The sequence below is a fragment of the Lissotriton helveticus genome, chromosome 12 (assembly GCF_964261635.1).
Source record: "Lissotriton helveticus chromosome 12, aLisHel1.1, whole genome shotgun sequence".
NCBI lineage: Eukaryota > Metazoa > Chordata > Amphibia > Caudata > Salamandridae > Lissotriton > Lissotriton helveticus.
Window position 1 is genome coordinate 278,373,798 of NC_136073.1, and position 24,199 is coordinate 278,397,996.

General features: G+C 44.4%; 1 protein-coding gene across 3 annotated transcripts in view; it reads left to right on the forward strand.

Annotated features, from left to right (window-relative positions):
• Positions 1-944: 944 nt before the first annotated feature.
• The window catches only part of KARS1 (lysyl-tRNA synthetase 1), a 70,139-nt gene continuing 46,884 nt past the window's right edge, over positions 945-24,199 (forward strand). The window contains exons 1-5 of one of the 3 annotated variants that reach the window (XM_078670129.1): positions 947-1,101; positions 10,519-10,707; positions 12,447-12,594; positions 17,647-17,812; positions 19,381-19,474. In XM_078670129.1, the coding sequence (XP_078526255.1) occupies positions 10,559-10,707; positions 12,447-12,594; positions 17,647-17,812; positions 19,381-19,474 (557 nt within the window). In that variant the 5' untranslated portion in view covers positions 947-1,101; positions 10,519-10,558. Of the gene's footprint in view, positions 1,102-1,301; positions 1,468-10,518; positions 10,708-12,446; positions 12,595-17,646; positions 17,813-19,380; positions 19,475-24,199 lie in introns of those variants that run through there. The other 2 variants (XM_078670131.1, XM_078670132.1) reach the window with 2 other exon arrangements.

Genomic DNA, 24,199 nt, shown 5'->3' on the forward strand with positions numbered 1-24,199 from the left:
AAATAAAAACCAATTCACAATTATACATCATACATTTCATAAAAAGCACATAAAATTATTCGTAAACTACTAAAATAGTTGGACAATTTCTTGTGACCTACACAATATAATAGACAGACTAAAGTTGCAAAACATGAAAATTGTTAGATACGGGGTTAGATACGGGGTGTACATTCAATACTGCAATTTGATCTCTCCCTAGTCTTGTACACTGAGACTTGTATATCGACAAGGGAAGAGGAGATTTGAATTGTACTGGGTTTAGGCGTCGACGCGTTTCGGTGGTTGTGCAGTATTGATCTTCCACCTTTTTCAAGACTACCAATTCGATGTCTGTCTTGTTTCAGGGTCTTTGTAAATATCCTGTGTTAACGAATGTCGTTGTAAAATTAATATAAGCCACGGCGGTGGATAGTTGAATAACTTCTCACAGCTGTCAGCAGTGTTCCATCTTCAGATTTAGATGGTATCGTTTAATATTTAAAAGTTCTATTGATTAGGGTTTAACACGTGAAGTTGCTTGTCCTTATTGCCGCAATCACATAGGAATCATGTATATTGATTCTGGGCGTCTGGGTGGAAAACCTCAGGAGGAGAGCAATTCACTCCTTAGAATGCGGATCAATCACGCTGCCTCGGGGTTTCAGGTTTGACTGTTAGGAAACTAACCATCACATAATATACGTAACACATACATACAGTATTATATAACAGTTTGGTATAAATATGTGTGTTATTGTATGAGTATACCGTATACTGTATACGTGAATATGTGAATAATATATTGATTTGTGTGAATATATATTGCACCGTAATCAAGCGGCCTTAAACCAGCAGGGTACTGATTTACAAACTTGAATGCAGCCTGCCACGTCTGCATTACTAGCCATAAAATGTTATCAGCTTTCTGCTAGTTTAAATCGACCGCCAGCGTCCGTCGTCTCTCGTCTGTTGCAGTTTGCTACGTCACTTCCGCCCGCTGTCCTCGGGGCTGAGCTTGTGGTCCGCTTGCGGAAATTCAACTTCTTTCTTTTTCTCAGTGGCAGACATGGCGGACGTAGTGGAAGCGCATCCCGGGGACGCAGACAAGCTCAGCAAGAAGTAAGCGGTGGAGTGTGGCCGTGTGACTCGCGCTTGACAGTAGGAGACCGCTGTGCGCCGCTTCTTGCTTCGGAGACCGGTCTAGAGCCCGCTGGGATGTGGGTTCCATTTACCGGCTATTGTGCGGACCCGGTTTCCCGTCATGCAGTGTGTCGCATTCTCTCGAGGCATTGTGGGGGATGTGGTGCGAGGGCATATTCGGGGTTCGCTGCTGGGCTACGCGTAGCTTGGTTCTGAACTTCAATCCCCAGCCTAACTTCAGCAGAGTGCGGCTGATGCAACCAGGAAGGGACTGGGCGAACCATACATGTCAGGCAGCGAGACTTGGGACTACCGAGGGAAACGCATGTGACATACAGGGAACGGGTGGGTCTCAGAAGCAGCTGACTAACTTACTGAAGGCACTCAGACTCATGAGACGCGCATGTGATACATGGGGGGGGGGGGGGGTGGTCTGAGTGGTAACCGACTAATTTACATGCATGCACTGGAGATGGCAGCTCTTACTTTCTTCTGGAGCCTGGCACCTTCCCTTTCAAGAATGTCCTTCAGCTGTCTGAAAGCCTTTCCCCACAGTTTGATCCTCAAGTGTACTACATTGAGTGTATCCACTCCATCTTGACATCTTGTGTACTCTCACTTGTTTTAGTTATATACAGCCCTTCGTGGCTCTACTAAAAGTGGTCCTACATGCTGCTGACAATCTGGGCGGAAAATTGTTCTCATTCCTTGAAATTTTCACTGGCTTTATTTTAAATGTCATTTTGATATATTCTTTAGTGGCCTGCAAAGGTATTCAAATTGGCTTATCACTCATATTTATTTTAAAGCAGTAATTTTTTTACGTAAGAACACTAATCTATCCTCACAGTATCTTCCTCGTTCTAAATGAGATTCAATTAAATCTCCTTTCGTCTTCATGAATTAGAGGCTTTTCATCAGCCCCTCCTTTTTTGTTGTCGAGTGCCCCACAATACAAAATACAAAAATAATTCCAAATGGAAAGATATTTACTGTTTGTGGAGCACTTTATCCAAGACATCCACCGAAAGTAGCAAAGTACCCTCGTGTGCCTTTTACCATTTGAAGTGTCGGATTCCCCAAAGAGGGGGAAAGACGGAAGCCACGTTTTACAGTTAAAGAACTGAAATTAAAATGACTGGACGATTTTTGCATTCTGTATTGTGGGTCATCTAATGTCCACAAAAGTGGGTTGCAACTTAACCTGAAACGAGCAGATTTTTTTGCTTGGTTTTGGAAACGCAGTTTAATCAATTTTAACAATATGTATGTTGTTACTGGTTAGGAAATGAACTCCCTTTTTGGTGGGACATGTGCGATGTTTGTGTTATTCATATCAAACGTGTTCTATTCTTGCTTTAGGCGATCGGCCTTAAGTTGTTGGTTTCTTTTGCTCTGTAGCCTTCATCCATTCATGTGCGATAGTGTCAAACTCCTCTTGTGTTAAGTGACTGGAGTATTTAATTATCACAGTTTTTTTCTGTTGGATGTTTGGGTGCTTTCTTTTGTGTTCACTGTAATGCATGAAAGTGGAGTCGGCGAGCTACCAGGCAGCACCTGGGAAGTGAGCATTGATGAAAGTATTGCATGTGTTATTAAATAAAGCAGGACATTACAAGTATCTGTAAAATGGATGCTATATAAAATAAAGGATTTTTTTTGTATAGCATCTTTTCTGATGCTTTTGCCGGCGCCTTAGTACAGTGAGTTGCACATGCTTAAACGTTAACCGTATTGGCTTTGCCAGTGCTTGTCTTCAGTTTGGCATTTCCATAAAATTGTGGTTTGCAATTGCTTACGGCTCTAAATTTCATTTAATTGCAATTTGCTTTTGTTTTTGATAAGGTGCGCCGATGCACTGATATTCCAAAAAACAACAACATTAAATAAAGAGAGAGAAAAGAAGAAAGGAATTTTGATCACGTACAATTTCTTGATATGTTTACGACAAAGTATCATCAGCCGGACAGTTTCCCCGCACACCTCTGGTCAAAACGAGACTCTGAATGTAGTAAAAAAAAATATGAGATTCCTTGGCCTTCCGCATATCTTTGTGGCTTTCACAGAGAGACACGTAGCAGATGAAGGTTTTGCATTTGGTTCTTGTCTACGTTGGGAACCAGTTTAACTTGCCTGGCAATGAGGGGTTGGGTCAACGCATCGCCCTGTCTTATTAGTGGCGTTGTTGACTAATTTGTGAAGCTGCATATCATTTGTATACGTTAGTGGGTGACGCGGATAACTCGGCGAGTTCTAGTGGAAGCATTTTGTAAGACAGACGGGATTTCAAGTCCTTCTTGGAGGTATTGCACTTTCGTTTGACTTGAAACGAAAGTGAAAGCCTATGAGTCAGGACCGAAAAGAGCAAAACAATAATACGTTATTTCCATAATCATTTAACAAGTGCGTCTTCTTGACAATATCTCACGGACTGAAGGATTTCCTAAGTGGGAGAGAGATGTTGATAATCACCCTATGTGAATAGTATTTTCTTGATGTAGATTTGAAGATCACCCCATCCTAAAATAATCGGTCTGTGGCCTTCCAAGCATCAAGTAGCTACTCCTGCAAGATGTCTGCAGGAATAGTGTGTAGTAGAATTATGCCAAAGAGTCTGAAACTATAACAGGTTGGATGGTTGATTGCTTCACTAGCAACCATTCGAGGTGCACACTCAACCTGCGACTAAGAGATCACCTAATAAGATACATTTATATATAAATACCCTATTGGGACTGTTTTACTTAGTCTCTGGTTATCTGAATGTTTGATATGAGCCCACATCAGACACCCCATACATGTTGCTTAAAGCCACGTAAGAGCTAAAGTCATGAACGAGCACAATTTTGAGACGATAGGAGTAATTAATTTGATTGCATTACAAGGCACTTAAAAAAATTGGCGTGTAATGTTGTGCTTGTGGGTTGCTTATTGAAGAGTCTTAGTTGACCGGAGAGGGCAGTTGTATTAAGTCCCTCTTTGACTGGATTGTGAATCATTTACGGTGAGGTGAGTGTGCACAGATTTACAGCTTGAAAGTTGATTCTGTAAGGTAAGATATGAATAGATAAGCTACTTTTTCCATAACAAAAACAGATTAGGTGTGGTTATCAGGTCCTCCGGTAGATGGGCCCCAAACTGAAATGATATGGGGGTGGTTTAAAAAAAAAAATCATTCTCCATTGGAGTGTGCTCTCCGTGTGCACTGTATTTGCTCCCTCCTGCTACTGTGAATGCATGTTTGGTTCTGCCTGCCATTTGTGTGCATGGGAGGGAGAGAGCCTACATAGTCTTATGTTTGTTTGCAGCATTTAATCTCTAATGCATTTCTCATCAAATCATGGGTGAACTGTCTTTACTGTATGCATTGGATGTTTTAGCAGCAACCACTTACTAATGTAGAGGAAGGTAAGTGGTCGCTGTGCTCCCATCTGCTTTGGTGTTGACTGCCCCTGAGCGCCGTATGTTTGTTGGCTGGCAGAAGGAAACTATTTCCCTGCTACCTGGTAGGCTTTAGAGGTAGCACTGTGGATTTCTGGCTTCTGCATCAGTGCTGAGAGGCTAAGCTGTGCCCCTTTTGCCTGTCTATGGCTTTGACGGGTTCATTTGGTACCTTTATTATATCTCAGCTGTGCAGAGCTCTGTTTTCGGGTAAGATGACGAGTAGCAGAGTGATGTGTTTTCAGGTCAATAATGATGCCATATCCACTACTGTTAATGTAATGTTTTCTCTGCGGCGTATAGCTGCCATTCATCAAAATTGTACGTTATGCACTATATGCAGAAACTTCTTTTTAGTATCTGGTTTTAATAGCGAGCGTTTTTAAAATTGTCATGAATTGTATAGTGCTTTGTGAGGCTTTAGGAGTGTTGGAACATTACCTGAGACACTCGTTTAGCTTAATACTACTCTCCGGCCCACCGCAATAGTATCTGACGATTGATTGAGTGGAGAGAGGCTGCTGACTAGGATCCTGTAAGCTTTCTGGGCCCATTTACAAGCGGTTAGTGTGCTAGTTGTGGGCATTCAGGGGGCTGCGCACTATAAATAATTATAAAATAATGTTTGTAGGTCTTGAATTTTTGTTCTCGGCTTCAACCTAGTTCCCCTTGAGTTGTTGAGGAATTTATATCTGAATAATTGCTTGGTCTCTGGGTGAGGGGATTGGTCAAGCCGTGGTTGTGCTTGGAAACTTAGTTGGATCATTTGTGAACATTGTGGTCTGGGCAAAATACTGAGTGGTTGAGAATTGTAGAGCACTTCATTTTTGTAGATGGTGAGAGGGACAGTAGAGTAACAATTTGCTTCCTTCATAGTATCAAGGAATGAATCAATGTGCATGTTTCTGGTTGGTTAGTAAGGTCACTGGGATCTAGTGGGCTAGGGTGTGAGATGGATTTAGGTGGTCCTTATTTGGTGCACTTGTGAGTTACTTACTGGAGAGTCAAGTTGACTGGTGAGTGTAAGTTGCTACCTGGAGTTGTGAGGACAGTTGTAGCAAGTCCTTCTTTGGTTGGATTGTGAGTTCTTTATAGTGGGGTTAGGGTGTCTACAGATTTCTAGCTTGTAACCTCCTCCTTTAAGATAAGATTTGAATAAATAAGATACTTTTCCATAAGGAAAGTAGTTTGGGTCCAGTTCTGTGATCCTCTGGGAGATGGCTCCAGAGTCGTCATACTTGACGGGAGAATAATTTCTTCACTGTGGATTTGAAGGAGCAGATGTGATTTGCTTTATAATGTTTTCTTGCCCCCCGTTCATCTTGTGCTGACCTTTCAAATAACTGGGTAGAAGTAATGGTAATGCAAGCCCTTTTGCTGTGGATTCAGGCATTGAGCGGAAACAATTGGCATTCTTTCATAGTAGTGAGGACATCTGATGTTTTAGGGGGTTTGGCAAGGCATGATGCAGAATGTTTCTGAAAGGGGCTTGTGGGGTTTTTGGAACTCAAGCTAGCTTTGTGTTGCCCCCATTTAAATGTGAAAGATCCAAGAATTGTACAGTAGTTCTTACGTTTGGGGCAGAATGAGAAAGAAAAGTGACTTAATTTGTTTTTGGGGAGCTATTTTATTCACCTACTAACACTTAACAAGCATTTGCAATGCAATAGGTCTCGCATTATTAAAGTTAGAGCTATTGGCATTGTAAATGGCAATGCCTTTTATTTATTTGAAAGTTTTATATAGCGCGGACAAGATCCTTGCGGATATCAGAGCGCTTTACATAGAAGGGATACATGAGGGATCATAGTTCAGAGGGGTCAATCAGATGAGAAAACAATACATCGTCAAACAAATAAATCAGAAGAAGCAGTCAGTACAATCAGGTAAATCATGCATAGGGTGCAATGTGATCTAACAATCTGTGCATTAAAAACAAGTAGAGGTATAATACTGTAATAAAAAGCATACATTCACTAGTTGATAATAATCTAAATAGGCCATTTCTTAGGGTGCTATATGAGCTAACGATCGGTGCATTATAAACAAATAGAAGTATAGTACTGCAATAAAAGGCATTCACTCGCTAATTAATAGTAGTCTTTCTAATTAATAGTAGTATTTCTTAGGATGCTATATGGGCTAACTATCGGTGCATTAAAAGTGATTGGAGGTATGATACCGCAAAGTGGCAGACATCCGCTAATTAATATTAGCCTAATGAGGGTTTCCCTAGGGTGAGTTCAAGTGGTGAGAAAGACTAGTCCAGAATGGCCGACAAAGAGAGAGAGAGAGAGAGAGGGAGAGACCAGTCTAAGATGGCAGCCAAAATGCAAGGATTCCAGAGTTTGGTTTCTCTTTCTACTCTGGGGATGTCGAATTAGTCCATCTTCCATGTTGATTGAGGGGGGGAGCAGAGTTCAGCTTCTATGCTGCTAGATGGTGGCTTATCTCTGTTTTGCTGCTCCCTGACCGCGTTGGTATGTAGCTTCATGGTGGGCAGGGGGGTGATTTATGGTTCCAGCTTTATGGCCCCAGCCAGGTTAGCAATGGAGAGTGAAAAGCCCGCGAAAATACCAGTCACATAGAAGTCCGGGCAAAGCGTAAAAAAAAGCCTGCATGAGTGTTTGATATGATGTGATTGCAAGTAGTTGCCCTTCGCGTCGCCCCTGAGGCTGTTTAAATAGTTTTGTGTGCTGTGTTCCAGGCAGAGAGTGAAAAGACCTGCATGGGAATTTTGCTCTGCGTGCCGATGGGCAAATAGCTCTGCGTGCCGTTACCTTAGAAATCACCACTGACGCTGCTGCTCACATCAGGCTTCTCCCAAGTTGCGCAGAGGTTGCCCCCGACACACCGGTAAATAGAGCATACCGGCAGTGTGAGGGGGGGAGGGGGGGAAGCCTCCCGCCCAAAAAGCTGCCACAAACATTCGGACACTGTCGCACCGGAGCCGCTCCAGATGCCCCCATTCGGTACTCACCGAACCACTGGACGGCGGGGGAGGGGGGGGGGGGGTCTTCCGTCGAAACACTGCTGAAAACACACCCCGGGGCACACCGGATCCGCTCCAGACACCGACCGCTCCGTCTTGAAACCTTCCTTGGAGGGGGGGGGGCGCTTGTTCACCTGAGCTGGCTCAGTCGACGCCGACCCCCTTCCTCAGCGTCACCGATCCTGTGCTGCCGAGGGTGCCCGCCAAATCATCCGTGTGTGACTTTGGGCTTCTCGGGAAGGGTCAGCAACCGAACTCCAATGCCCTCCTCCGCCTTGTAGCGGGGGACCATGTCCAACTCTCCGACGTCGTCAAGCTGTCTGGACTAGGCTCCTGGAGTTTCAACCGAGCTCCAGTGCCCTCCTCCGCCTTGTCGCGGGGGACCACTTCCAGCTCACCAAAGTCATTGAGCTGTCTGGACTAGGCTCCAGTAGTTTCAGCCGCCCCTATTGATGCTCATCTCTTATGCCGCCTTGGGTCCAGTGCAGAGCTGGTGGCAGGGTGGACCGCGGTGTCGATCAGTCAGCGTTGAGGGTGTCAGAATCGAAGGTCCGCTCGGGGCATTTCAGGGGTCATTAATCCAATCCAGTTAATCGATCCAGTTACTCGATCCAGTTACTCTTTCGTTCCGTTCTTCTTTCTCCGTCCGTTCCGTCGTGTTGGTAGGTGCTAACAGGGATAATGCCCGAATGGGATCCCCAGCACCGGGAGCTCCTCACAGGAGCTCCCTACCCGGCGGCCATCTTGCTTCTGTATATTTATGTTTTTGCTTTTAAAACATAAATAAAAGGCATTGTCATTTACAATGCTAATAGCTTAAACTCTCGCAAAAGTGAGACCTATTGCATTGCAAATGCTTGTTTAAAGGACGCCCCAGACACTTCTTCCCCAACCTACCAACCTTCAGCGATAGGACAAAACTGCAAGCTTATCTTAGCAAGTCCATACCTGAATACAGCGTGCTTCGAAGAACAGCACATGCGCTGCTCAGGATCGACCTAAAAAGTCTCTGTTTTAATAGCATTATACAATATGGTAGGGTATACAGGAAAGAGCTGGCAGTGTTGGATAGTTGTCGGGGGCTATTCATTCGTTTTTGTGTTAAGCGCTACACATGGAACATTGTTTAATGTAATTGATACCTAGTGTTAATTTGTCCTTTTTTTCAGTGACTTCGTGTGCATGCGTGCGTGTGCATATATGTATGTGTGTGTGCGTATGTGTGTGTGTGTGTGTGTGTTTCTCTGCAGATTATAGGTTCACATTTCTGCTGGGCAGCCTCTGCCTTTTATCCTTTGGTGTCATTCTCCCTCTGACACGTCATTGGTTTCACACGAGTCTCACTGTGGTGAGAGTGCTGCAGGAGAGTATCAGGGGTACTGGGTCTCTGGGTGACAGTTTGTGTGGAATAATGTTTTTACTAGAAAAGGGCTTTAAACCGATGACCCCAGAGCCTGCTCCCTTCCAGTGTGTGGTGAGATTTTTAGGATGTGGGGGCTCTGAAGCGACAAGTTTTATAGCACTTGGGAGCGCTGTATTCACCTGCCTAGCGCTTGGGAGCGCTTCATTTCCCTGAAGCGCCTGGGAGCGGTTTGTTGCAGGAGGCCGGTGCCCACCCGGCATTGGCAGCGGGATTTGCCTCCTTAGCGCTTTAGAGCGCTGTGTTTGCCGTTGAAGCGCGTGGTGCTCCAAGCCGGTGCCCACCCGGCATTTGCCCCAAATTGCGGCGTATTTCCACTTGTAGCGAGTGTCACCTCGCTTTATAATTAAATTCTGGAGGGAGCCTACCCCTCGTGTGTCCCCCCGCATCACCGCCGCAGCCCGGGGCAAACCGAACATTACCGCCGGCCTGCGACCAGGAAGTCAGGCAGGCCGGGCGGGACAATGGGAAACCGGAAGTAGGAGGGCGGGAGCCTACCCCGCCTCCCACGGAAGAGCCGCGGCTGTTTTGAGCACCGGAGCAGGCAGGAGCCTACCCTGCGCCCCGGTGCACTTGCCCTGAGAAGGAGGGAGGAAGAGTCCTGCTGCCGGCGCCTTCCACGAGTGAGGGAGAGCCCGTGGTAACCGGCATAGACGAGCCCTGCAGCTGCCGATGAGAGGAGAGCCGCCGCACCAAGGAAGCCGGTGAGTGGGGCTTCGCCTTGGTGGCTCTCGGGGGCATTCTCTGGCTGTCTTGAGTCCGGGAGGGACTCCAAGGAAGGCGCCATTTGCACTAAGAGCTGCAGCGGGGGGGGCTCTGTATGTGTATGAGCGTGTGTGTGTCTATGTGTCTTGGAGTCTGTGTGTATGCGTGTGTGTTTAAAAGAGGCCGATGACTGTGGGGGGGGAGGGGGGTGTGTGAGCGAGCGAGTGTCTGTCTGTCTGTGTGTGTATATGCGCGCGCATGTGTGCCAACTTCAAGAAATTGGAGCCGGGGATGTGCACGGCGCGGCGTGGGGCTGGACGTGCGCGTTCGCGCACCCAAATCCAAAAGGAAAAGCTCGTAACACCCTCTTGTCCCTAATTCCCCCGAGACGGCTGACTAAAGTTGTCGAACTGGAGCATCCTATCGGATGCACTCCAGCTCGACCTAAAAAGTAATCGTAATTAAACATAACAGAAAGAAGAGAAACTACAGTGGTAATAGGAAAGACTTTGGCAGTCTATAGTGAGTCAACTAAGACTTTTAAAAGTCCAGTTTTAAAAGAAGGGGTTCCTCATTGAAAGAAGCTGGGGTGCGCCTATAGTGATTTTTTTTCATGCCTGTTTCTCAATCCCATCATTGGCTTTGTTTGAGAGGCCAGTAATTAGTGAATTTGTTTCTTTTGGTAAGTGGGGATGTTGTCCATTGTTGGCTACTGTTAGTGTTTTTTCTTCTGGTCTGGTTGGGGTGGCGGTATGTCTTGTGGAATCTGCTCCGTCACTGCCCTGCTTGCACACTGATGTACCCTGGCTGCAGCTGACATATTGTGTTTTTTGCTCAGGTAATTTTTCCAGACTGTGAAACTTCTCTTGCTTCTGGCCATGGTGACCCGGGTGGCCTGTAGGCTCTTTAGGGTGTCCCTACTCCGAGCTGGTTGGGCACAGCGAGGCCAGAAGGAGGATGTGCTGCTCTGCCAACTTTCTACTTCCCCCTCTCTCTACAGGGACAAGGCACTTCATGGTCAAAAAAGGTTGGTGCCAGTTCATCCTCTTTCCTACATTACCCCATGGGGTTCCACCAACCTCTTTTATTCATGACTGCCAATCATTCCTGTCATATAGGGGAGGGGTGTCTCTTAAATCCTTACCTATAACCGAGGCTCATACTTCTCCTATACCCGTTTGTGCTTGGTCATGATACTGCTTTGTGTGCTATGCCAGCTATGGCAAGATATCTGTCCTTAAATAATAGTTGTCAGTGTCTTGTTAACTAGTGGTTACTGTGCATGCTTCGATAATGTCAGATGCCCGTGTTGGTGCTCCAAATCAATTTGCTATTTGTTCTCTCAATAGCTCTCCCCAATTCGTCATGCACCTTGCCTGGAGCTTTTTCCTGCAGCCTATTTGTTGGCTGTCTTTTGCTGCTACAGTCCTGTGACCCTTTTGATCATGTGTTTGGGACTTGCAGCGCTTTTCATCTGGGCATTTTTCTGACTGTATCTTGGATAAGCACCCAGTGCTTTGGCAACAGCCCCCACTCAACTTTGCTCTGGTTCGGTTCTGCAGTACTGGTGGCATGTCAGTCGTGTATGGGACAACAGAGTTATGACCATATCTCTGTCTCTGACCTTGTCTGGCTAATGTCACTCTTGTTCAACTTTACTGTTTGGTTGGCACTTGACATATGTTCTTTCCAAGCCTCTGGCTTTTCCTAGCATGCAAGTGATTGTGTCCTGATGTCGTGACCCATACATCCATGCTGATATTCAAGGATCCCACGGGTGTTCTTACTGGAATCTACAAAAGGTTGGCACACTCTGTCTAAGCATCTGATTCTGAGACACCAAAATGATGATGCTGGTGAGGGAAAGGGGGCGCAGTGATAGGCATTTGAGCTTCTATTCCTTTGTCCTCTCTGTAGCTTTTTTTTCTTGGCTTGCCACCATTGATTTTTACTCCTCCCCCTCTTTCTTTGAGCACCACAACTCCTAGTTGTCAATTGGTGACCTGCATCTTCTGAAGTGAATGATCAAGTAGCATGTCACCTCACCTGACATTACATTTTTTCTGATGCTCTGCTCTTGTTCCTACCAGCATGTCTTCTGTAGACTCGTCGGCGCTGGTTACTTTTTGGTCTGTTTTCTCTTCTTCCATGTTTACTTTTTGATGCGGAAATGTCCTTTTACATTTAATTTCTAGCATTCTGTTTCTTAACACGTACGTTCCACTAGTTAACCTTAATTTCCAGACCAAACTAAACGGTCAAAATTAGTTATGTGACCACACACAGAATTTGCTGACCACTGGCACCATATTATCACAGTGGAGAGTTCAGCTTTGCTGGATAGAATACTGGGTTCTGTGAAATGTCAATAGGATTGCGGTCCATGTGCATGCAATTCTTTTAAGGGATGGTGCTTGTGTGACCATGCCGATGTGTTGCTGTGCTGCAGTTTTCTTTATGGTCCCTGATAGAGCGGTTTGTGCTGACCGTGCTTTTAGATGGACTGAATCTTGGGTCTCACTTCCTTATTCAGTTTCTCATCTTTCAGTGTGGTTTGTGTGCCTCTGAAGCCATACAGAGTTAGCAGGGTTGGTTGTGAAACTACATTGACCTTCACTATATTTGGGTAAACGGCATAGCGCTTGTGCATTTTGGTTGGAGTAAGCAGAATTGAGGCCAGGATAATCTAAAGTCTTGCAGAGAATACATTGATGGAGAGGTTGAGTTTGTTGCAGTTCTGTGATTATTTCCTTTCTTGTTCTGCAGCGAGCTGAAGAGGCGCTTAAAAGCAGAGAAGAAGGCAGCGGAAAAAGAAGCAAAGCAGAAGGAACCGGCAGAGAAGCACCCAGTGGCACCTGGAGGTCAACCTGTTGAAGATGGCTTGTTGTCTGAAGAGGAAACCCTTGACCCTAATGTGAGCATTGAGCAAATAATAGCATTTTCCTGACCCTATGCTAAATGGTTCTCAAAAGTCTGGAACAAACGCTCTGTTTCTTCAAGTTTTTAGCAAACGAGTAGCCACTTCTTAAAACCAATTTTGCTTTTGTCTTACATGCACCTTTTCACAGGTCTTGTGTTGAAATGTGTAATATTTCTTGAACTAAAGACCAGCTACCTTAAACATTTTGGCAAATGTATTATTTTCATGAATCTTGCAGAAATGCCTCAGAATAACCGCATTTGTTCTTACCCAAGATGGGCATGTTTATAACGGCTACAAAGTGGCATCATTTTATGAAGGTTGTGCTCCCAAGTGAAACATGCAACAGGGAGCATCATATTCTCGCTTCGTAAAATACAGAAAACTCTAAATAGTCCCATGGTATATCAGGATGGTAGTCCTAGGCTGTCCGTGCCCAGTTGGTTAGATTATATAAGTTCCTCCATTAGTTGCAAGTATAAAATGGAGTTAGCATAGATATTTGCCTTATCCTACACCTTATCCCCCATCAAGGCCATAAGAAATGTCACATGCCACCTCCACATTGATGGAAATCGACTGGCTCCCCTTTGTAGCCTCCATCATCTTCAAGATGAGCTAATATGGTCTCCAAAGCCATCCCAACTGGCATCCTGCCTATCTGGCTGACAAGCTTGCCACCTCTGGAGGTGCTTGGTGCAACCACAGTTAGGACACCAACATATCAAGACAAGAGAGTGCAAAAGGCGTTCTCCAACTAGACTCCCATGATCTGAACCTGCTCCCCTGCATCTGTCACTATTGCCAATGCTTTTTGGGGTGCAGATTTCAAATTGCTCAGCCCAGGAAACACTACTAATGAAACACAACTCAAAATAAAAAGCATGCAACAAAATATGTAGCTTTTGGGAATGCACGCAATACAGTGTGCATGTACAGCACACTTTTGTGTCCATATGCAAACCCCATAGTGTATACAACTTGCACACATCAGCTTTTGTCATGAAGAGCGCTACCAGTGAGTGTGTGCAAAGTTTTCGATAAAAATAATTATTAGTCTTGGCACACGATCTGCTACCCAGGCATCACAGTTTGCTGCCGTGAGTGCACGGCACACCCACTTACTAATCCCATTGTACAAGAACCTAATGTGAATAATGTTTATACACCGTTATCTGCATGCATCAATCGCACTTCGAACGTGCGCTCACAACATGTCCCTTGCACATTACAGAGAGCATAACAAAAATACAGGGCCTTCTCCGGCCACCAGAATGCTACAATTTTGGCGAAGAAATTCTGAAACAAAGAACGTGCAGGTGACACATCCAATGGCGATGAATTCAACCTGCAAACTACCATCTTTTAGAAACCTATTGATCCTCTTTGGACTCTGTCCACTCTTTACACAAACATACACCGCTCTGTCCTGCCCCCCTCCCCGCCCTCCATTTCCACTCTATGACCAAAACCTGACATTCTGGTATTACAGCCTTCTACAACATTCTGACTCAAAGGAATTTAAGGTTCCCTGTTGCAGATATAGATATCTGTATTCAGGAAGTGCAAACAATCCGATGCTTGCACCATCGCAGCGCATCAGTGTCTTGGCTTATTAGGCTGGTCACGTCATCCTTTGGAGTTCTATAGAGACAGCATCCAAATCCATTACAATCTGACTCCCTCAATGCGAGAGGCTAATTTAGCTCTTGACAAGTTTGTTTTGTTGCCATGCCAGCCTCTAACCCCACTGATGCCATCTGCTGCTAATGCACACTCCCCATTTTAGATTTGAACTCCCAATACACTAGAGGGTTTATTTTTACCATTGGTTTAAGCCAATTAGCCAAAAATAGAGCACGCACACACTGGATCTATAGAAAAATGTGTATTACTAAATTCAGCAATAATTTATAGGTAATTAACTCAAGAGTTAGCATATTTAGCTCTCACCTATGCTGTCAACATGCTGTGCTTTGGTTCAGGAACAGATTCCAGTCTGCTTGGCAGACCTCTCAGACATTTGCTCCTTCTCCTCCATTGTATTTTTTTTTTTTTTTTTTTGTTCAAAAACCTTTATTTGAGCAAGCATAGAAAAATACAAGAATGGGCCTACAACCTCACGGGCTGGCCGCTAACAATAAGGCACCAGGTACGAATCAGAAGTGTACACCCGTGGTCAGGCACAAATCCAGCACCACGCATTACTCCCAACATGTCACAGAGCATATTGAATTTTTATTTTATACAAAATGAAAAACAAACACTAAAAAGGCGAATGCACGGTAGTCAAGGTCAGCCCAGAGAACGGAGGGGATGGTCAACAATCAGGAGAACCCACCAAGAGCCCTGAGGCTCCGACAAAGTCGGGGGGGTGGGGGGGGGGGGGGTAGGGGGAACAGCGGGGAGAATCGGAAATTCAAAAAAAAAAAAACTGTATGAAAGGGTTCCGGGAACGCTCGCCTAGGGAGAGAGGACAACATCAGTAGTGCCTACAAGGGGAGGTGTACAGATATCCCCACGATATTCATTCCACTGGCCCCAAATCCTCGTCCACGCCCCGGGTCTGCCCCTGGCCACATAAACAGTTTTCTCACGAAACATGGACCAATCCATGTTGTCTTCCCATTTCGGCCTGGATGCGCCCCAGAGTTGCGCGACATCCCGTTTCGCAACCATGTAACCCAAGGTAGCCCATCTGGTCTGGGCCACAGAGTAGTCAGTGGGCTCCCACACATTCAACAGACATCGTCGAGGCTCCGGCCGCAGGGCAACACCAGTCACAGCAGTCATCACCTCAAGCACAGCAGTCCAGTAAGCCACCACAATCGGGCACTCCCAAAGAATGTGTAAAAAAGTAGCACTCAACCCACAACCACGCTTACATAACCCATCCAAGGAAAAGCCCATCGTTACCAGACGCGGACCAGTGACATACACTCAATGAAGGATTTTAAGTTGAACCAAACGGAGACGGGCAGGAATGGCTACCTCCTTGGGAGAAGAGAGCGCCGATTGCCAGTCCTCGTCGTCCAGTTCCAACCCATCACCGACCCAAGCCTCCCGAAGTCGAACCAATAAGTCAGCCCTAGTATTGATCAGCTTCTTATAGATCAGGGAAATAGTGCTATCAGGCAGGTGCCCATCCAGGACACGATCTTCGAGGGGGGAAGACTCGGGCAGGGCCTCATCAGGAGGCAAAACTGAGGTGAGGGCGTGCCGGACCTGCAGATAACGAAAAAATTCCCTACCACTCAAACCATATTCCTTCTCCTCCATTGTAGTGGTCCAAGGAAAGTACTCCCAGGATTCAAATGCCGTGCACTCTTTGCATTTGTACAGTGATTCACTCCTCAGGTGAAGTGGCAGCATACCTTCAATGAACAGGTAGCAAGCCACTATCTATGCTTCTTTTGGACCATGAGTGAGTGCTCAGTTGGATGAGGAGAGCACACAGGTTCCTGAATAACATATTTCCTTCCTTTTTTCTTTCATTTCCTGAAGCATATCTTTGGGGGAGGGGTAAAGGTGGATTTAACAAAGCCATACACTCCAGTTGTTGATAGGTAACTCCCAATTTTTAAACCTGGCCACATCCAGTTTAAAGATCATGCCTGTGCCTAAAAAAGACTAGCTGATTATAGTATAAAAGTGGTTCATATTGATGATATGAGTAACCAGTCATTTTTATCGGCAATGTTTATGTGATTGTCTTACTTCAATAAAAAGAATAAAACAAAAAAAGTGGTTCATAGACACTGAAATTAACCCTTGAAGCCAGCAATTACTCCGGTTGGTAGGCATGTAAAAGAAATGTAGATAAAGCTTTTTCTTTTTTCCCCAGTTCTACAGTTTACCTAAATTTTGCTGCAACGCTTCGCTTCGGTCTGAGGCTGTTCAGGCATCAGATTCAATATCTACTTACAGCAGACAAGACAAAAGCTGTTTATTACTGAAAATAACGTACAGAATTATGTGATTAAATTGTGTAAGAGAATTCTATAGTTTTGAGCACTCTTTCTCTAGGTTTAGCGTGATTTATAAAACCCTGGTCTTGACGTAGGAGTAACTGAAGAAAACTACAATTGTAATTTCTTTGATTATGAATTGTATGGAAGTGATTAGATAGGTTTGAGTAGCTAACAGAAAAGTGTAAATCCTTACACAGTGTTGTGCGTGTCCCGTCAGTAAAGGATCCCTTTGATTAGCACATTTGCCATTTTAGAAAACCTTTTCTTTAAGCCTTAACTTTTTCCAGTTTGATTTTTAAAGTATATGGAGTTTGAAAACGAATCTTTTGATGCCCCTCACTTCGGCTAGGAGAGTCTGTGCACCCAGGGATCTTCTCATTCTGAGCCATACGTTCTTTCACTTGTTCAGACAAAACCAGTGCTGCATTTGTGACTTCCAGCTACATCTCCCTAAGAGACATCTGTTTGGCAAGAGTATCACTTAGTCCAAATGTATTTCTGTAAGCATAACTCTCTGGATCTCGTTCATTTAGTACCCGTTTCGATAAATCTGCATTTTGCATCTGCCTCACTGAAATCCTATACGCAACCTGTGCTATAACCCCATTGTAGTATTGCCGGCTTGGTTCAATGTTCCTACTGGTCGGCTGTAGGTGAGTTGGGAGGTAGTTTAAAAAAGTTACTTGTTAAATAAATTATGTTGTAGTTTATTTCTTTTTACCAATGCTTGTTACCTGTGCTTATCCACACATCACCCCTCCTTTCAACCACCTTAGTCCATTGCTGTGCCTCAGTTATTGACCGCAGAGAGAAACGATCTGAGACAGAGTTGGGTGCCCTGGAGATGGAGGTTGTTAGATGCTAAGTGGATGGGCTGTGCAATTGTGCTTCAAACTGTCCAATATAATTTAAAAGGCCAAGTTTCCGAAGCAGTTTCTGAAAATGCCACAGGTTTGCAGTGGTTAAGAACTATTGGTTATAGGACGCTAGGACTAGACATTTAGAATGTATTCTTTAAGGAAATTTTTCTTTATTAAATATCTCTGGTCTGAAAAGTATTTTTTCTCGGTTCTAGCAATACTTCAAGATCCGTACGCAAGCAATCCAACAGCTCAAGGGAACCAAGGAGGACCCGTACCCACACAAGTTCCATGTGGACCTGTCACTCACAGAATTCATTGAGAAGTACAGCCACTTGCAGACGGGAGACCACCTCACTGATGTGACTCTCAGTGTTGCAGGTTAGATTCGAAGAGAAAATCCCCTCGATTTGTGTTGAAACCCCTTTATTTTTGAGGCCCTGAAGTTTGTGCTACACATTGTATCGAAAGGTCCTTATGATTTTTTAATACAAATTTTGGCTCTGCAATCGTTTACATATTTATTGTAAGCAGTTAAAAAGCTTTTGCTGTGGAAAAAATGAAAAAGCAAGTCCTCTGTGAAACCAGGCCCTGTCTACCGTACTAGCCTCCAAGAGAGTTAAGGCAATTCACGAATGCAACTTCATTTAAGTCGTAAATTGTGGATGTTTGTGAAAACATTTAATTAGTGAGGAACAAAGCTCTTGGCTTGTTCCCTATAGTCTGGTACCTTTCTTGGAGAGGCTTTGGCGAAGTATATATTAACATTTCTCAACACATCCCGTATATTGATTTTTGAGTTCAATATTTTGTGAGGCCTGATATATTAATGCTATTTTTATAGGCCAAATCGCTGTATCTTTAGTGGAGGGCAACAAAGACCATCACAGATTTTATCAGTGACATCTTGAAATATACATTTAACATTTGTGCGAGCATGGTTTTGTTTCCTGAAACAGGAAATCAGTATGGAAAGGCCAGTGTAGAACTAATAAAACTTGATTGGGGCCAGACACATGCTAGGTGGGCAGCAGCACAGGAAACTGGTGCAGGATATTTTGAATGGAAGGGTCTAGGGAGGTCACAGTATGGAGATGAAACATTTGCTAAGAGCTACTTTATGCTGGAACAATGCAGATGCTTTGTTTGGGAAACTGAGAGAGAAAACACAGAGCTGACAGACCCCTAGTTAAGAAGTTGCTCAATCAAAGAAAGGGTGCATCCTCGTATTCTTAAGAAGGCCACCAAAGTGGCACTTTAACTGCTTTGACCATAGAATATTCTGAAGTGAATGAAGGTACAAGCATGCACTCCAGACTAAAAGTCACATAACCCGTCCCCACTGAGGACACCAGAAAGCACTGGAACCCATATCCATTTTTCCCCAGTAATTCCTGATGGTTGACCAGGAATGCAATTGTGACCGTTTCAGCATGTGGGTTGAAGGAAAGGCATAGTGCTTTAATTGTCTTCTCCTTGTTGGATGGGGTGAATGGTATAATAATTTATGGCAAATTCCCATGTGACAATAAAATAGAGGGTTCAAGGGGTTATTTCTGACGGACACTACTCTGGAGCAGTTTCGGAATAATGATTCCATTGTGGAGGATTAAATACAATGGCCCTTTTTTTAGGTTAATGAGTAGAATCGATAGCAAGTGTGCAGAGTTCTTAGCAAGATATAGCCTACTTGTATTGTGGGTGTTCTGCAGGAGTTTCATGGGTGTCGTGCTACAACGAAGCAGAAGTATGGTTGGGGTTAATCACTGAGCACTCAGAGTTTTAAATGTGACTTCTTAAGGGTCACCCTCTGCCTTCAGCAGGTAGGAAGGGAATTTGGTTTATTTTCAGTATTGACAAGGTGGGTTGTTCCCCACTGCAAAGCACTAAGGAGATGAGCACATTGTTCCAGGATGTCCCCATATTTAATGGACTTCTTTTGTTTCCAGGTCGAATCCACGCGAAAAGAGAATCTGGCATGAAACTGATCTTTTATGATCTACGGGGTGAAGGAGTAAAACTGCAAGTGATGGCAAATTCTAGGTAAATATAAAGAGGCCGTAATGTAGGTGATTGTTGATGGGAAAGATGCTCCGCCACGGTGTGCTGTAAACTATGACCAAGGGAAGGTTCTCCAAGGTTTAAGTGAAACCCAAACCTACACAACTGAACTGTCTAGCAGCCAGAAGATCTCTTTCTGATGTTTGACCTATCTTGAGTTATTGAGGATGCTTTGGATTGTAGTAGTAGTTAACTTTGTTGTTAGATTAATTAATACCATTACAATATAAATTAAGTGCAGTGAATGAATAAAATACATTAAAATGATAAAGATCTGTGACATATAAGCGAAGGAGGGATTTCAATATTCGAAGTTCATTGTCCCAGCTAATCGGTTGAGTCCTTCTTTGTATAAATAAGCAAGAGGCAACTTAACATGTGTAGAGGATTATTTTCGTCTGAGTCACAGTTGGTTCATGTAGCAGTGGTAGAGAAAGTGCTTTGTGCAAAAGGAAAGACCTGTGCAAGTGATTACTAAATCACAGGAAGTAAGCCTGGATGCAAGTCCAGTGCTACGATTAATGAGGAAGGTGATTTGCCCTGACCTGGCAGAGGCCGGAGATCATGGCTGAGTGAGCTTTGCTCGCTGATGGAGTGATTTATTTAATGCCTGGTCGATTTTCTGGAGATATTTTACAGTTCAGGGATTACTGGAGGGTCCAATGAGTTTAAACGTGCTATTCTTGTCTGTCTGCAGGAGCGTGACCCTCTCTGGTTCCAAAAGGCCCTAAGCCAGTGGAGGCGCAGATTTAAGGTGGCCCTACAAAGGCAGAAAGTGTGGATTGTGTCTTCCTTTGGTTGGCCGACAAGCCTGCAGGGAGCTTCTCCTTCTGCACTTAGCCAAGGTGCTGCATCCATATTAGTGGGGAGGACACCAAGGCGATGTTTTAGGAAGGTTCCCTTGGACCTGCTGCTAAAAGCTTCACCCAGGTATGGTTGTGGCCTTAGGAGTATGTAGCTATTCAGTACCATCCATACTTGGGCGCAGTTCTTGAGGGAGGCTCTATCCTCCAGGGATGAAAGTAGTTTTGATATTTTGCTAGTTGTCCTTCAGAACGACTCGAGTGGCCTTGTGGACAATAGTTGAGCTAGTTCAAGCAGGCCAATTGAGATTTTTGCAGCTGAGTGGGGTTATTGCTCTACAGTAGGCGTTATAATTTAGGGTGTTCTTTTCAGTGCACTGGAGCCTGTAAAACATTATGGTGAATGCTAGCATCCTGCTATTGACTGGCTACGCCAAATTCTAACCCAATTTGGGCAGCCACTGTATATCTAGGGAGATGGAAAATGTCCCTGTAGATTCTGATGACTGTGTGTCCAGAGTAGATGAGGTCCTACTTAGAAGGGCTTCGCTTCCTTACTCCAGAGTTGGGACTGTCTTCGGTGTTGCAATTTCTAGGGCTGTAAGATAGCCCATTCAGGTTCCTAAAAAGTGTCCTGAAGCCTGCTGCCAGAGTGAGCCCTTTTCTTTTTAGATCCTTTCTGTGCGGTTTTCTTCTTTGTCGAATGCGAGTTTGAGATGTTTATAATTGGTGACTTCTACGACCTTGGTGGAATCAAGGAACCAGCTGATTTTTGCTACTTGTTCTTCTGGAGCAGTTTATGATTTTGGTTTTCTTGGTGTTGATTGTCAGATTGTTTCTTAGTCGATAGTTGTGGGTGGGGTTCAGAAGGCTGTGCTTCCCCAACTTAATTTGACTGATCAGCACCAAGTCATCGGCATAAAGCAAGTTTGGGAGGCAAATAGTGCCCAGCTTCGGGGCGTCAGAGCTAACCACTGACTGGGATGATGAAAGGTCCTCCAGGAATAGGTTAACAAGCATTGGTATTAAAACACAACCCTGCATGAGCCTACAAGATGTTGGAATGACCCTGGAGAGGTTACCCCCTCTTCCTAGCTTTACTCTGACCCAGGTATCCATATATAGGTTTTTCAGTTGCTTTTTGAAGCACTGGTAGTGCGTCCCAGTTCTTTAGTTTGCTCCAAAGCAGATTTCGTGTGACAGTCGAAGGCCGCTTTCTATCTATGCATAGATAGACTGGTTGGTGTTGAAGCATCAAGCAGAAGGGTCAATTCCATGATGTTTGTCAGAGCCCCATTTTTTTGTGAACCCTGTCTGATTGAGATGAATGAGGTTATGTTAGCTCAGTTGAGGAGCCGTTCCAGGGAAATGCCTGCATAATACTTTGTCTCAGTGAGCGCTATCAAACTCTGGTTTTGGGTTTTAACTTATTGCCACCCTTAAAGATAGTGAGATGATGGACACTCGCCAGGAGGCTGGGATTGTGGCAACTGATTGGATGTGGGTGAATAACGGGGCAGTGTGCCCTGCCCATTTGTCTGGGTTGGTTTTATAAATTGCTTGAGGGATTTCGTTACGGTCAGGAGCATATGTGATTCAGCCTTTTGTCTGCTGTTTCACTGTGGCCTTGTTTAAGATTTGCTCCTCTTCTGAGATGCAGGGCGGTGAATCTGGAGGCAGGCACTCGGCAGTCAAGGCCGCCCCTTTACGACCCGATGTGTCGGCTACGTTCGTTGTGTTGTTGAAATGAGTGAGGAGGAAGGATGCCCAAGTATCTTCAGACAGGTTTGATCCTGGATGTGGCATTGCTGTGTGTTTTTAGGGAGGTAATAGATCGCCAGAAGGCATTTGAATTGTGGTGCTTAGAGTCCCAGATGAGCTTGGCCCAGAAGGAATCGGATATTGCCCTCTTTTTGCTCCACACTGCCTTTTTTAGCTCCTTAATTCTTGTGCCTTCACTCAAATGTATGGATTTTGTTTTGAGGGAACCGCCGTACTGCTCACAAGTCTCTATTGTCCCCTCTTCAGTATTTTGATTTCTCTACTGGTGCACTTCCTTCGACCTTGTGTTGTGTGACCTGGTGATGGTTGGGCTGTGTAGGGCTTGACTGTTGAGGCGTGTTGTTGAGAGAGAGATTTTATGAATGTTTCCCAGTTACTTTTCAGAGAATTCTTGTTGCTGTGAGCCAGCTTGAAATGGTTTTCAGCTTCGTTCTCCAGGCATTTTATATAGGTTGCAGTCTTATTTACCCTCCTTAGGTCAGGCAGATCAGTTGATCCTAAAAGGTCTACGGTACTTGTGTTCTTGGTCACAACAAGGGCGAGTTCCAGCTTTTGAGGCAAGTGGTCACTGATCTTTCCCCCATTTTGAAAGAGCAGACCTGTTGTACTAAGGGCCGGGAGCCAAACTTTTAAACATTCAGGAAGTTGCAGTGGGTGGAATTAAAAGAGATGACGACACGAAAATCACCTTGGTAACATCCGTTTAGGGCCCTTAGACCCAGGGGTTCCAGTTTGCCAAGCAGGGTAAGGCCCTTTTGATTCCTCCTTCCCGGCTCTGTGGTTGCCTGTATCGGGATGTACCATTGGCCTGCCTGTGCATCGCTGATTTCACTCGTTGGTGAGGAGTCTAGTAAGTGAGTATTTAAGTCACATGTGACTAATCTAGGAGTACGGGTGAGATGCCCCTACTCTAAGAAGGCTATTACACAGCTTCTTCAAAGTTTCTGCATGATCTTTGCAGTTTGGCAGTGCTTAGAGATCTACGATCGTCACTGTGAGGCCTGTGCTAGCTGTTTGCCCTGTATGGGGATTATGCCTTGTAAATATGTCTCTTTCCTTTGCAAACACATTTGGTTTTTCCTCGCCTTTTTTTTCTTTTTTCCCCCAAGCGGTTTTAGTTTTGAGATCTTGGGGTCCAGGTCTTTCAGAAGTTTTCCTCTACTGAATATTCTTGCAGAAGTAATAGTTGCTGCTTTTAAATGTATAGTTGACTTTACCTGTTTAACCACCACCACCAATCCCTAACAGAATGGGACTGCCAACACCACACATTGTACTATCTGTATCTGCTCAGCTCCTACTCTGATTTGTTATTCTGGCTTCCGGTCCCTCTATACTCTACACATTTTACACTTAAGAACATGTCACACTGGTGCTACTTTGGAGCTGAAAGTTCATAACCTTAGATGTCAGACTAACACTTGATTACCGGCGTTCTTGTCTTCGTTACAGCTGTCTTCAAAATATGTTCCCTTGTTGAATTTTTTTTGCAGAAATCCTCCGTTTTATGGTGTTTGCCTCATTTGGACTGTTTTTTTCTCCTGTTAAGAATTTATCTGACCAAAGTATCATCTTATCCTCCACAATAAGCCCATTTAGATTATTTAGCTTTTTTTTAAAGGGGATCTCCTGTCTTAATCCATGGGTAGATTTGGCCTCCAGAATAAGTGTCCATAATCTAGGCAGTGGGGCAGTAATGCATATTGTGTTATCACAGCCTTAGGTTTTTTTTACTCCTCCACAAGTATCCTAGTATGTCTCCCTTTCTCTTGGCAGCTGTGTCACACTTGTTACTCAGTTCATACGTCTTTATTTCGAAATATTTCATCATAAAAGACAATTCTAAAAGTTAACTCAAACGTCATTCCCTAGCGAGTAAAAATTATGTTACAACAATATAACATGTATGCGGTTAAAGACGTACTAAAATATGATTATAAAACAGATTAGAGAAATTGGTCAACTATCTGTTAGGTGCTTAGCTCTGATAATCCACGACCAACCCAAGAACTTTGCAACTGCAATGACCCCTAGTTCTGTTGTGTCAGTCCTCATTAACCGCAGCGCCTCCAGCCCCACCCGTGTTCTCAAATTTTTACAAATAGGTTTTAGCCATTTGTTC